The 13,962-nt window shown below is 37.1% G+C and overlaps 1 protein-coding gene across 1 annotated transcript; it reads right to left on the bottom strand.

Moving 5' to 3' along the window:
- Nucleotides 1–4,978: 4,978 nt before the first annotated feature.
- Nucleotides 4,979–11,814, bottom strand: LOC117339696 (U4/U6.U5 small nuclear ribonucleoprotein 27 kDa protein-like). Its single transcript, XM_033901413.1, has 7 exons — nucleotides 11,709–11,814; nucleotides 9,687–9,713; nucleotides 8,401–8,488; nucleotides 7,974–8,047; nucleotides 7,513–7,652; nucleotides 6,085–6,146; nucleotides 4,979–5,615 (listed from the first exon to the last, which is right to left on the bottom strand). The coding sequence occupies exons 1-7, from the start codon at nucleotides 11,740–11,742 to the stop codon at nucleotides 5,561–5,563; spliced, it is 480 nt and encodes a 159-aa protein (XP_033757304.1). The 5' UTR covers nucleotides 11,743–11,814; the 3' UTR covers nucleotides 4,979–5,560.
- Between the last annotated feature and the right edge of the window lie 2,148 nt (nucleotides 11,815–13,962).

Raw genomic sequence — 13,962 nt, 5'->3', positions numbered from 1 at the left:
AATTTGTTTCATACCCCGATGAAACTAAAAAAATGACATCAATGCTTAATTGAAAAAAATGGGCTATGCGGATTCATACAGTTTACAAACAATTTTTTTTCATGCCCTAATAAAGCTAAAAAAAATTGACATCAATGCTTATATGCTCGTTCCAGTAACATCAAGAGAATGGGAAGAGGATTGGTTCATGAAATTATCATCTATGAAATAGCAATGTACACAACATTTAATCCAAAGTATACAGGTAAAGAGTCATTACAAAACATTAGTAAGAACCGTCTGTTCCAGTATTCAAGCTTTAGGAAGCAAGATTCTCCGTGTATGACCTGCATAATGAAGCTTAAGGATGGAACAATGATTATCCCGTGACAGGTGAGAGCGACAGGTACAGAACAACGATTATCCCGTGACAGGTGGGAGTTCCAGGTACAGTACAACGTTATCCGTCCTTTAATTAGTATTGCGAGAAAAGTAAAAAAAAAAAAAGAAAAAAAAAAAAAAAAAAAAAACACCAGGAAGGATTTAGGCCCAGCGCAGAAGGCGTTGCTTAGGAGTTTTGACTATCTCATAGAGGGTGGCATAGATATCGTACGATCTCCCTGATACAGGGCCGATTTCCTTTTTTCTGGCCAGGGAAGACTAAGGATGAAGAGGCTTGGCTTCTGAGGAAAACGTCACATCAAGTACGACTGGAATAAACATCCATCCCCATTGGTTAATGCTTGCAATTGTACCATCATCTAGCAGACGGACAACCCTCTATGCACTGATGTTTGGACGACCTTCAGAAATGCCAGTGAACTATGCTTTCGAGCTCCCAAGGGGAATGAACAGCAATGTCACTCAAGCTGGAGACTGAATAAGAAATCTCATGCATCTTCTTGAGTGTTTTGTTTTAATCTTTAAAAGCAGACCGGTAACATTTATTTGTTCGGTTCCGTCTTGATTATGACTTCAGCTTGGTTTTAAAAACTCGCTGAAAATAGATGATTTACAGTATTTGGGACACATTAATGATAGTCGCTTAGGCTAGGTAGCTAAGAGGGATAGTTGGTATGTTGTGAGCCGAGTATTGAAGGAGGTACTCATATATGTTCTTTTTAAGTCTTACTATTCTCTGACTATATAGGGCCGTGTACCCATGGACTGGTCTCATTTGGTTAGTTTATATCGACGAGGTAGCACTCTAAAATAAACAAGACAAGCGGCTTTTGCGAAATGGACAAAATCGATGAAATAGCAGTGATCCAATATTTGCATAAAAAGGTTTAACACCTAAGGTTATCAGTAATGATATGGTTGCAACACTAGGGAAAGATGCCCCTTCATATGCTAAAGTGAATAGGTCGGTGGTGGAATTTAAGCGCAGCCGACAGAGCCTTGAGGATGACCCCCGTCCTGGAAGGCCTGTCGGTGTTGCAACCCCAGAAAAGATAATGGCCAATATAGTTCATGCTATTGTTATGACTGACAGACGAGTAACAGAAAGATATGTAACCAGTTGAGTTAGCAGTTCACAGGAAGAGTACATTCCATTCTTACCGAGGATCTTGCAGTGAGATAGCTTTCGGTCCGATGGGTACCAAGACTTCTGACAGTTGATCAGAAGCACATGAGGCGCACATTATCGCGTGCTAATCTTAACCTTTTTGAGGAAGATCCTGTCAACTTTCTTCAGAGATTTGTCACTATGGATGAATCATGGGTCCATCATTTTACCCCAGAGGCAACCCCAAACAACAACCGAAACAATGGAAGCACCCTGGCCCTCGCCCGCCAAAGAAGGCAAAGACTGTTCCATCAGCTGGGAAGGTTATGGCCTCGGTTTTCTAGGATGCAGATGGTATTCTGCTGATAGATTATCTCCAAAAGGGACAAACAATCAATGGCACATACTATGCTTCACTTCTGAGACAGTTATTGTCATGGATTTCATTCACGATTGTGGCTTTAAATTGATTGAGCATCCGCCTTATTCACCTGATCGCCCTCCATCAGACTTTCATCTATATGTACAGTATTTCCAAAACTGCTATTTCAGGCACCCACTTTCAGTCCGATGATGGCGTCATAAATGCAGTGGATAATTTTCTGAACAGCCAAGAAAAGGAGTACTATGAAAGTAACATTGTGGCCCTTAAACACCGCTGGCAAAAGTATATAGATACTGAACTATTGTATTATATCGAAAAATAATACAACAGGTCGGCAAAGTCAAATCCTTCAATATGAGGCTCACAATATATCAATCTCGTACATGTAGTTTAGACTTTTCCGTGGATATCAGCCAATTGAAAAAAAATGTTTTTGTGAGACGAGTAATAAATTATCCAATTAACCATATTTCGTACACTCATGTCACAGAAAACATATGCTACATGTTAGTAACGTTCTTAAGCATACAGCGGTAGAGTTCTGCAAGTTGCTACATCACCATTAGTTCTTTTTAAGTACGATGAATGGAAAGACAACTTCTTGATCTTTCTGAAAACTGTGATTTTAAAGATATACCTCTATTTCCTATATCGGGCCCAGCCACTCTTGTCCCAAAGGAACAACATCCTCTGTTTATACAACGTTTACGTCTCCTTTGCCAAATAATGATCCAGACCAAATTTCATCAGAATCCATTCAGGCTTTCAGAACTAGAAGAAACTAAAAGGATTTCCTTCAATTTCCCCTATTGGGCCCCATCCCTCCAGCCCCTGGGGAGCCACACTCTCAGTTTATACAATGTTTTATCTCCTTTGCCAAATAATGCACCGGACCAAATCTTTATCAAAATCTATTCAGTTGTTCGGGACTAGTAGGGATTAAAAGGATTTCCCTCAATTTCCCCTATTGGGCCCCATCCCTAAAGCACTGCGGAGTCACACCCTCCGTTTACAATGTTAGATCTCCTTTTCCCAATAATGGTCCAAACCAAATTTCATTAAAATCCACTCAGGAAATGTTGATGCACTGACGATGCACGCAGCCTTAAGCTTATTCCAGTCCTTTGGATCAGGTGACCTTAAAATTGATGCTAGATAGACAAGAGACCCAATGGGCCTGTATCGCTCACCTGGCTCTTCAGCAAATTTGCAGTTGATTGAGGTCATTTCTACAGATACTACGCTGATAAACCCTTTATTTAAATATCAGAGTAAGCTAGGTTTATTCATGTTAATACATTTTCTCTTCCTTCATTCCAGCATACTATTGGCCTAATATCAGGTCTTGGTGACTCTTGGCTATTGCAAAATTTAAAAATATTTCACCCCTGTGAACTTGAATGTAGTTCAATGTCATTCATTTGAACAAACTTGGTAGCCCTACACCCCAGCATGCTACAGACAGGCCCAACATCATGTACCTGGGTCTCTTTGTTTTTGAGAAGTTGTTTGAAGATAATAGCATATTTGACCCATGTGACCTTGAATGAAGGTCAAGGTCATTCATTTGATCAAACTTTGTAGCCCTTCACCCCAGCACGCTAAAGGCCCAATATCAAGTCCCTGGGCCTCTTGGTTATTGAAAAGTAGTCGTTTGAAGATGATTATAACCTATTTGACCCATGTGACCTTGAATGAAGGTCAAGGTCATTTATTTTAACAAACTTGGTAGCCCTTCACCCAAGCATGCTACAGGCCCAATATCAAGTCCCTAGGCTTCTTGGTTATTGAGAAGAAGTTTTTTGAAGATAATAGCCTATTTGACCCATGTGACCTTGAATGAAGGTCAATGTCAATCATTTGAACAAACTTGGTAGCCCTTCACCCAAGCATGCTAAAGGCCCAATATCAAGTCCCTAGGCCTCTTGGTTATTGAGAAGTTGTTTGAAGATTATAGCCTATTTGACCCATGTGACCTTGAATGAAGGTCAAGGTCATTTATTTAACAAACTTGGTAGCCCTTCACCCCAGCATGCTATAGGCCCAATATCAAGTCGCTGGGCCTCTTGGTTATTGAGAAGAAGTTGTTTGAAGATTATAGCCTATTTGACCCATGTGACCTTGAATGAAGGTCAAGTTCATTTATTTTAACAAACTTTGTAGCCCTTCACCCAAGCATGCTACAGGCCCAATATCAAGTCCCTGGGCCTCTTTGTTATTGAGAAGTCGTTTGAAGAGTATAGCCTATTTGACCCATGTGACCTTGAATGAAGGTCAAGGTCATTTAGTTTAACAAACTTGGTAGCCCTTCACCCCAGCATGTTACAGGCCCAATATCAAGTCCCTCTGCCTCTTGGTTATTGAGAAGAAGTCGTTTGAAGATTATAGCATATTTGACCCATGTGACCTTGAATAAAGGTCAAGGTCATTCATTTGAACAGACTTGGTAGCCCTTCACCCCAGCATGCTACAGGCCCAATATCAAGTCCCTGGGTTTCTTGATTATTGAGAAGAAGTTGTTTGAAGATAATAGCCTATTTGACCCATGTGACCTTGAATGAAGGTCAATGTCATTCATTTGAACAAACTTGGTAGCCCTTCACCCAAGCATGCTACAGGCCCAATATCAAGTCCCTGGGTCTCTTGGTTATTAAGGAGAAGTCGGCTGAAGATTATAGCCTATTTGACCCATGTGACCTTGAATGAAGGTCACAGTCATTTATTTTAACAAACTTGGTAGCCCTTCACCCCAGCATGCTAGAGGCCCAATATCAAGTCCCTCTCCCTCTTGGTTATTGAGAAGAAGTCGTTTGAACATTATAGCCTATTTGACCCATGTGACCTTGAATGAAGGTCAAGGTTATTTATTTTAACAAACTTGGTAGCCCTTCACCCCAGCATGCTAGAGGCCCAATATCAAGTCCCTCTGCCTCTTGGTTATTGAGAAGAAGTTGTTTAAATGAAAAAGTTGACGCCGGACGGCGCACCACGATATAAGCTCACTTGCCGGTGAGCTAACAAGAGACTACAGACACTACACCATGATACAAGCTCACTTGCTCATCAGACAGGTGAGCTCAAAATGAAAGACATAACCCACACTGTAAAATTTTGAAATTTTATTTTGGTTAAAACATACTAAATGAAATTAGGATCCCAGAAAATTTCAATACAATAGCCAATCAACCATTTTTCTTTCAGATCAGAATACAAAGTATAATATCATATTGGGAATAAACAGATATTGTAAAATGTTCAAATCAATATTTCAAAATATATTATAAAATTCAATTTCATTTGCACTAGCTATTTTGATAGTGTTTGTTTTCATATCTGTTTTAGTAGGATTGCTTGCAACCAGGAAAAAATGTGTGTAATATGACTTACAAAATTCCTGTTAAATAAATACCATCATTGTTTTAGTTAAATACATCTTTGATCAAACAGATGCCACCTTTGCTTTTATTTACTGAAGTTCCAGTTAAACAGACATTATCCATACTTTTGTGAACTAAAATTCCAGTTATCCATGTGTCTGTAGAATAATGATACTCCTGTGCTGCAAAGCTTAACAATATCGCACCAGAATGTTGAATCATAATCTCAATCACACTGCTTTACGTCTTACATCCATTCTTCCACGCAGATGAAAAATGTTACATACAAGTTGAACACATCAGTAAACATCATGCAATAAAATCCAGAGGTCTGTTGAATCCTCCTCTTCTGTTCATGTATTGCCTACAACAAAGAAATTCAACATGTATTCTCTACAACAAAGAAATTCAACATGTATTCTATACAACAAAGACATTCAACATGTATTCTCTACAACAAAGAAATTCAACATGTATTCTCTACAACAAAGAAATTCAACATGTATTCTCTACAACAAAGACATTCAATACGTATTCTCTACAACAAAGAAATTCAACATGTATTCTCTACAACAAAGAAATTCAACATGTTCTGTTTACAACAAAGACATTCAACATGTTCTGTTTACAACAAAGACATTCAACATTTATTGCATCAAAAAAGAAATTCAAACTAAATATATGTTCATGTACATCCTACGACAAGGAAATGTATATCAAGGGTTGAACTCTGGGATTCTAAAGGTGATAAAAAAATTTTTCAACCTCAGTAACATTTGGTATAAAGAAGGAAAATGTGGTAATTGTTGACAGTGGTAGAAGATTTGACAAACCTGTATCGCCGTTTTCTTGCTGTGTTTGCTACGTATATATCATTTCCTGCAACCTTTTTACCCTACAAATATAAAAATTACAAAAACAGAATAATGTATTGTTCCACCCTAAGTAAAAGGACTTGCACACTAGGTATTTATTTTAACATATTACATATTTTACCAGCAAAGAAATATTTACTAAAGTCTTCAGAACTTCTCCAATAAAGCAATAATGATATTAATGTACAAGTTCTTATATAGTTTCTGTTGCAGTTATCTGCTCTTGATTCTCAAGTCATCACTTCCACTTGAGATTTCAAATGAGTTAACATGCATGTTTAGCAAACCTTGATTTATCGACTTCCAATGAAGGTCATATTTAATCCTTAACCGTAATTCAAACATGATTTGTCAATCATATTTATAGTCCTATTGTCATGAAAAGATGATTGACAAAAATAATTTTTGTCTGAAATCATCCCTGTTATACATCACAAACATTAGTGTTGTCAGAAACCCTCCCTAGGTATAGCTGACAAAAACAAGACGATTCTAAGAATTACATCGGGGGTGTGGTTTGGTTTGGTTTATTTTGTTTAACGTCCTATTAACAGCTAAGGTCATTAAAGGATGTTCGTGTTAAGTCTCCTTGTGATAGGCCGGAACTTTTGCCGATTTATAGTGCTACCTCACTGAAGCATACTGCCGAAGACACCCAGCATCACACCCCACCCGGTCACATTATACTGACAACGGGCGAACCAGTCGTCCCACTCCTAATATGCTGAGCGCTAAGCAGGAGTAGCAACTACAATTTTTAATGACTCTGGTATGTGTCGGCCAGGGGACAGAACCTAAAGCCTTCCTCACAGGGGCAAACGCTCAACTGAAGACCAAAAGTGAGGCATTGTCAATGGAGACATTAGGAAGAAGAAAGTTGTTCAGAAAGAAGAGAAAAGATAAGATCCCAAATTTAGTCGCCTCTTACGATTCTGTAATGGGGGCAGCAGGTACAATTCTTACGCCCTACCTGCAGGGCAGCCCCAACGGGGAAAATTATATGCCAAGAATGCATAGCAGATAAAACAATAAACAAATGTTGATCAAATGTGAAAGCATCGGTCAGTGTGAATATGTGATAGAGTTCGGACAATTTTTTCATTTATAAAAACAATTTATAGAATTATATCCATTGAACAGGATGGTAGTACACAACATGTTTTACTGTGGGAGGAAACCAGAATACCATGAAAACCCAAATGATCCAGAAGATGATCCCTATATCCTTCCACATCCTGCTGGGCGAATGGAATATCCAATGACTGGATTTCAAAGATATAAGAGAAATATAAATGTCGGGAAGCAGTAAAATTATTGATATTCATGGTCTTACTATCAATGATTTACCAATACTGGCGATATCAATGATACATGTACTATATTTACCTTTGTGGTATCAAATGAAACAAAACCCATCGCTTTCATCATGGCCGCCTCGGACTTCACTTCTTCTGGTTCTTCCACAACTTCATCATCATCATCGTCTTCTATCTCAAAAACTTCGTGATCGGAAGGATAATCAGCAACTACAAAAATTAACCAGGCTTTTGTAAACGATGAGAAATACCTTCTGTGTATAACTATCAATAGAACTGAACAATCTCTACCAACACCAAAGGGAGATCACCAAGTATTTGACATGATGGTACTATTTTAGAAAAGAGCTATGAATATCAAACTGGCCTTTTCTATCTGATAAATAGAACATTGCAGATATCAAATAGCTATTGGGATTTTGTGAAAAGATATAAAGTTGTACTGCTCCTGGAATACTTTATCACTTTCTACCCAACTTCAAAACCTCAAGGAGTAATTCAACCATGACCGAAAATTATCTGTAATACTACCTGGCGGTTTTACATGATACTGATCATGTTCTGGAGCCTTTTGTCTGTCCGATGCATCCCTGCTTTTTCTTTCCCTGAAACAGGAAAAAATATCTACATATACAATGTATAATAACTGATTAATTGAAGCCTGTAAAACTGATATAAAAAAATAAAGGAATCCAATTAAGATAAAACAGCAGAATTCATTACCATTATAAGCAGAGTAGCCGTCTCTTCCTTAAATACTCTTTTATGAAATTGATGATACATTGTACTTTATAAACTAATTGACCTCACCTACAAAGGCTACAATAATCTGCTGATAATGAAATGAGTATATTGTAATATACAAATGTACTAATAATTATATTATTTTTATAACCTAAATATATATCCTAAAATTTTGCAGTTTTATCCATCCTCTTTATTTGAAATCACAACCCACCTGTGCCTGTTACTAGGTGATCTTGACCTGTATCGATCTCTTGACCTGCGTCTTGGTGATCTGGACCTTGACCTACTTTTGTGACGACCTACAATGGTTCAGAAATAATATTCAAACACTGCAAAAACGTCCAAGATCTTTTTGAGATGAGGCTCCATAACAACTTTCATGAAAATCTGTTCATGTTTAGTTAAGTTGTTGTGTTCACAAGGTCCAACGACAACAACACTACAAAGGGCCATAACTCTTTAACTTACAATTGAAAACTTGTCTGAGATCTTATCAATATCAGGTTGCAGTACACTAACACTCATTAAAATGCATTGCTATTTACCATAAAAATCTGTAATTTACGCACCCTATAGAAAGCCTTAAAATTGCTGAAAAAAGTCTATACCAGTGTAATTTACGCACCAAAAAAATGAGCAAGTTCTCACCAATGTTGTTTCCAAAATTCGCTAGCATGAGACCTATCAAAAACCAGTCTGGATGTGAAATTATTAATGCCAAATCAAACTAACAGATAATTACTGGGTCCATGTGAGTACGTAGTCTTGTATACACAAACAATTATTAACTGGCCGACATGGGAAGCCTTCACAGCATGGATACATCGAGTAAGGTTACCAATAATTACGATGAGTATCAAAAAAATTCAATTTTAAAGAACCCAGGTAAATACTAGCCGTAATATACTGCTAAGCTAGAGAAGACTTAAACGTTATCAGTATATATATAATGTTCATTGGGAAAATATGTATTGTGCTCTGTTACATTGGCACTTTCAAAGGAACTTGGGGAATTATACTATTAAGCATTACTTATGAAATATCTCTGTAACCCCTGAAAACTCAATTCTTCACTGTATTCTATGTATATATATGTTTATAAAGTTATGTTATTGTAAGCTTATGACGTCATCACAATTGCTGACATCATAAATCTCCAAGCAACATTCAAATATAAACAATGTTATGTCTGCCTGAAGAAGCCTTAGAAGTTAGAGGGCAGATATAACGACAAAGCGACAAAGTCTTGTTTTTTGTTACTTTTTTATATGTTAACCTTTGCATGGACAGATTTTTTTTCCTTATATATATATATATGTATATATACACTAAATTGTATATATTTGTTTGCTTTAAAAGGGGTTAACATAAGAAATCAGGTATATATGGGCACAATAAAATAAATCATGGTGAAACCTACATTAAGTTTGAAAAACATAAATATGAAATAAAATAAATTAAACAAATAATGATCATGACTTTGTTTGTTTTACTTACGCCTCCTTTCTCTTGAATGTCTTCTTTCTGGAAATGAGTAAAATTAAGGTCACTAATAAAATGGGTGGTCATGGTATGATCATACTTAATATATTATAAATAGGTCATAATGTTCATAATCATATATCTTCTGAAAAACGAACAACATACAAAGCTCATTAAATTGGGTGGGCACAGGCTATGGTCATGCAGCAATTTATCTTTTTATTTATTTCTTTATTTATTGAAGGACTCACACTACCAAATCAGAGGTTGGATGGAATCTCATGGGAGACACTAGTACTATAGACATAAACTTGTCAAAGTAAGACTTTTTGGTGAGATTTTTTGGTAAGTCCCTTTCGTAGTCTCTCAATATAAGTAAAGACGAGTACAACTTATTAATATGTAGCTATCTGGATTTCTTGTCTTAGTGTGTTTGAGCTCATCTGTACTAGGTATGGTCTGCAGTTTGTCTTTTGGCCGTAGTATTTTCATAGCGGTCGGAATTCTGACTGTATGACAACAAGTGAGAACACCTTTGTTTTCAGACATGATTCTAGATTCAAATACACAAGTAGATAGCATGTTTGTGTTGACCAGTGCCGTTTGATTGCTGTGTGGGACATTCCCCATTGGAAATCTTTAGATTTAGAAAGTTTACTGTACTTTCGGCCAATTTCCACAGAATGCAATACAAATTTATTTCAGTGGGTGTTATATACATACGGTAGAGTATCTCTGCTAATGAGATTAAAGGATAATGACAGGTCAGCAAGTGTCATTATATAGCAGCTTAGTTGTCCCCACCCCCCATTCTGACAGATCACTCAGACACCCCAAAGGGAGCTGAATGGCTGTTTAATTCCCAGATTAAATCTGGTTACCAATGTTTATTTATATCATATAAGCATACTCTTCACCAGTACAAGGCAGACTCCCAGTGCCTCCGGTATCCAGTCTCTTACATTTAAAAAAAATCTCGGGTTTTTTAATCAATTTTCAGGTATTCATATGATAATTACAGTATTTAAAAGTTTATAAAACTGCAAAAATTTTTTTTTTATAACTGATAGGTAAACGAGGGCTTCAACTCAGGTGAGGTCATTGCTACTCTTGGCACATGTACAGTCAAGGTCAGATGTGCCAGCACATCAAGGGAGACAATCTGCTATTTCAGGAGTACTGTTGAAGGCATGTTGCTGTGCCTTGAGAATTTTGTCTGCAGAACATAATAGATTAATTTTAATGAGTTTATGGCTAAGAAAAATTGATCTAAACAGGTTCTACATCTGCTATTATGGCCCCAAGGCCTTTCAATTGATGAAATGCAGCATTATTATGTAATAGTATGTATACATGATATATAATCATTCAATTTGGCAGTACCAACTTGGCATTAGCCTGAGGTTTCATCTGGCCATATTGCTATATATGCGTACATATACACATATTTGTTTTTTTTCTGATGATCTGGCATGGCCCCAAATCCAGATATTGTTAGATATATACAAATCAAAATGCGTGGTTTGGCAGTATGCAGTGCACTATGCACACGTGTTAAAATTCATTCCCAATGTAGCAAATATTAACAGAAATCTTCATACCTGATTACAGTAATTTGACAGATACGGATAAAACAATTTTAGCACTGTTCTTCATATGTTGATCGATATATCGTTGAACCAATCCTGTGCACGAGGACGACTGACGTTCAATAATTGTGGTACTTATATTAATTAATTGTCACAGGTATTTGTGGACAGGAGTGTGATTTTTCATTAAATAGGGTGAGTAAGAAGAGAACAGAACGTGTGATAGCAAATCAGATTATTAATTTTAAAAGTTTATAATAATAACGATCCACGTTGTAAAATTCATATTTAATAAGATCACTCCTGTCCACAAATAACCGTGGGGGCATTTTTTATTCGTTTTAAGTATCCCAAATGTGCAATATTAGCTCTATCGTATATTCGAACATAAACGTATATGTTATGTTGCTTTATATTACAATTATAACGATTAATAAGCCATATTTACCTCTCCTAGGGGACCGAGATCTGCTTCTTGGCATTTTGTTTTCGTTTAGAAAACGAAACTGTCGCTTATATCCTTAACAAACTGTATCGCTTAAGGCATTTAAAAAGAACGTCACTAGATCTAAATGTTTCTATCATAGTAAAACAGTATATACCGATTTTAGAATACATACATATCCATTACTTTTAGATACGTATTCCGAGGAAGCAATTAATATCAAATAATGAAATTAATTAATGTTGTAAAGAGATGGGAGATAACTGCATTTTCTCAGGTACCACTCCCCTATTTTCAGTACAGAATCTTGAATAAAAGTGGCCAATGGGTTAGGGTTACGGTCATCTGACTCGTAAGGCCCTTGTACCTTTGAAGTATACATTCTCAGTAGCAAGTATAGGTTCTGTTGATACGTTGCAATCTTTGATTTCTGACCAACCCCAAAACATTATATAAAAACACTTATAGAGTCAGGACCATCTCTGGATCATTTCAGGTAAGTAATAGAGCTGAATTTAATGGGTGGAATTTGAGAAGAAGATTAAAATGTGAAAAGTTTATGGACGACACATGGCAAAAGGTGCACAGTGACAAAGCGCGATGGATATAGGTCATCCTGACCCTTCAGGTCAAATACCTATATATGAGCTCAAAGGTTCATTACTAATGGGAATGTGACATATCAAGCAGAATATCATTTCCACTCCTTTTTTCAATATTAATAGTTAGCATCACCTTTGATATTTCATTTTCAGTTATATCTAAAACACAGTATAGACTAATATGTATGTAGACGTGGAACTGGACTGATATATGAAGCAAAACTAATGACTGGGCTGAGTGCCAGCTAGTGGCCAGGTAGCTGATCATGATCAAATGGTTAGAGTGTCGGTCTAGAGTTCAGAGGTTCTAGACTGATCGTTGCATTTTTCCTCTCCTATTATACATTTAGCGCCCAACGAAATACCAATGGAGGTTGGTAGGGTCTCCTGTTTGTCTTCAGGGTCAAAGACTTTGTTGAAGGAGGGAGGAATGTAGCGGAACTGGACTGGGCTCAAGGCCATTGGCCAGGTAGCTCAAATGGTTAAAGCGTCTGCCTAAGAGTTCAGAGGTCTCCGGTTCAAGTCCCAGTCAGCTATGCTGTTGCATTTTTTCCTCTTCTGTTAAATATGTATTCATATTACAAATATGATGGACCCTTAAAGATTCTCATCTATTTTATCATACCTATACATGTACTTCATTTACTCTATATAAAAGTTAACTGGTTAAATAGACTACTTCCCTCCCTTTTATTTAACCTCGCTTTGCTGTGCGCTAGTCCTGTGCGTTAGTCTTGAGAACTAGCGCACCCCTGAGCTAACACACACCTGCATCTTCGGGTATTTCCGCCAAGCCAATCATACATGAGGTGGGCGGAGCTTGTTTCCAAAGATGACGTTAGTTACTCGCGTAGCCAAGTGGGTGGAACTTGCTGCTGCCTACTTGCAGACGACTGGTCAACTGAAATGGCGCTGTCAAGATTTTCGAAGCTAGATGAAAGTGATTTGAAGTTGCTACTTGAAGAAAAAGATTCCAAAAGCACTAGGAAAACAGTGAAGGCTTCTGTGGCAGTTTTGGTACATTATTTGGAGGCAAGGGACAAAACACTTGAGGAGATTGACAGTTGTCAATCTGCCGAATGCGATCAGCTGTTAAGCAAAATTTACACTGAATTTCAGGTGGTATATCCAATGTAGCAGCTGATGGCTACCTCAATGAAAATTAAGTTTTGTTATGGGAAATATTTGAAATCATGTTCCCTGCTTTGAATGAAAAAAGGCATATTATCACTTGGCCCCTTTGCTACAGTGTATCAAAATGGTGGCTGGAACTATCACATGGAAGCTTGTTTCACAGCTTATGGTTCGCATCGGGAAATAGACATGGGTCTCGGGACACCAGAAACTTGCTATATCCCTCAACCACATACTTTAACTGTATTTTATGACCATGGGTATTTTGGTTATTAAGAAAAGTTAAACATCTAAGCATATTGGCCCATGACCTCGAAAATTGGTCAAGTTCTTTCTTTTGAACAAACTTAATAGTTTCAACGTATTTGACCCATGAAAGCAGTTTGATCTTATTTAGTAGAACAAAATTCATAGTCTTTCATATCAGTATAAAAAAACTACCAGTAAATTTCATAACCCTCTGAAATTGGGATAAGGTCATTCTTTTGAACACATTTGATAACCCAAATTCATCACAGCAC

Source organism: Pecten maximus, chromosome 12, assembly GCF_902652985.1.
Source record: "Pecten maximus chromosome 12, xPecMax1.1, whole genome shotgun sequence".
Lineage (NCBI taxonomy): Eukaryota > Metazoa > Mollusca > Bivalvia > Pectinida > Pectinidae > Pecten > Pecten maximus.
Note: the sequence above shows the minus strand (reverse complement) of the source record. Positions and strands in the feature narration are given on the sequence as shown.

Bases quoted from the DNA above. Each gene is read 5' to 3' on its own strand.
- LOC117339696 (XM_033901413.1), bottom strand. From the start codon at position 11,742: ATGCCAAGAAGCAGATCTCGGTCCCCTAGGAGAG. The intron at 8,489-9,686 runs GTAAGTAAAACA...GAACCATTGTAG, and splicing joins ACATTCAAGAGAAAGGAGGC to GTCGTCACAAAAGTAGGTCA. The intron at 6,147-7,512 runs GTAAATATAGTA...TTATATTTGTAG, and splicing joins TTTCATTTGATACCACAAAG to GGTAAAAAGGTTGCAGGAAA.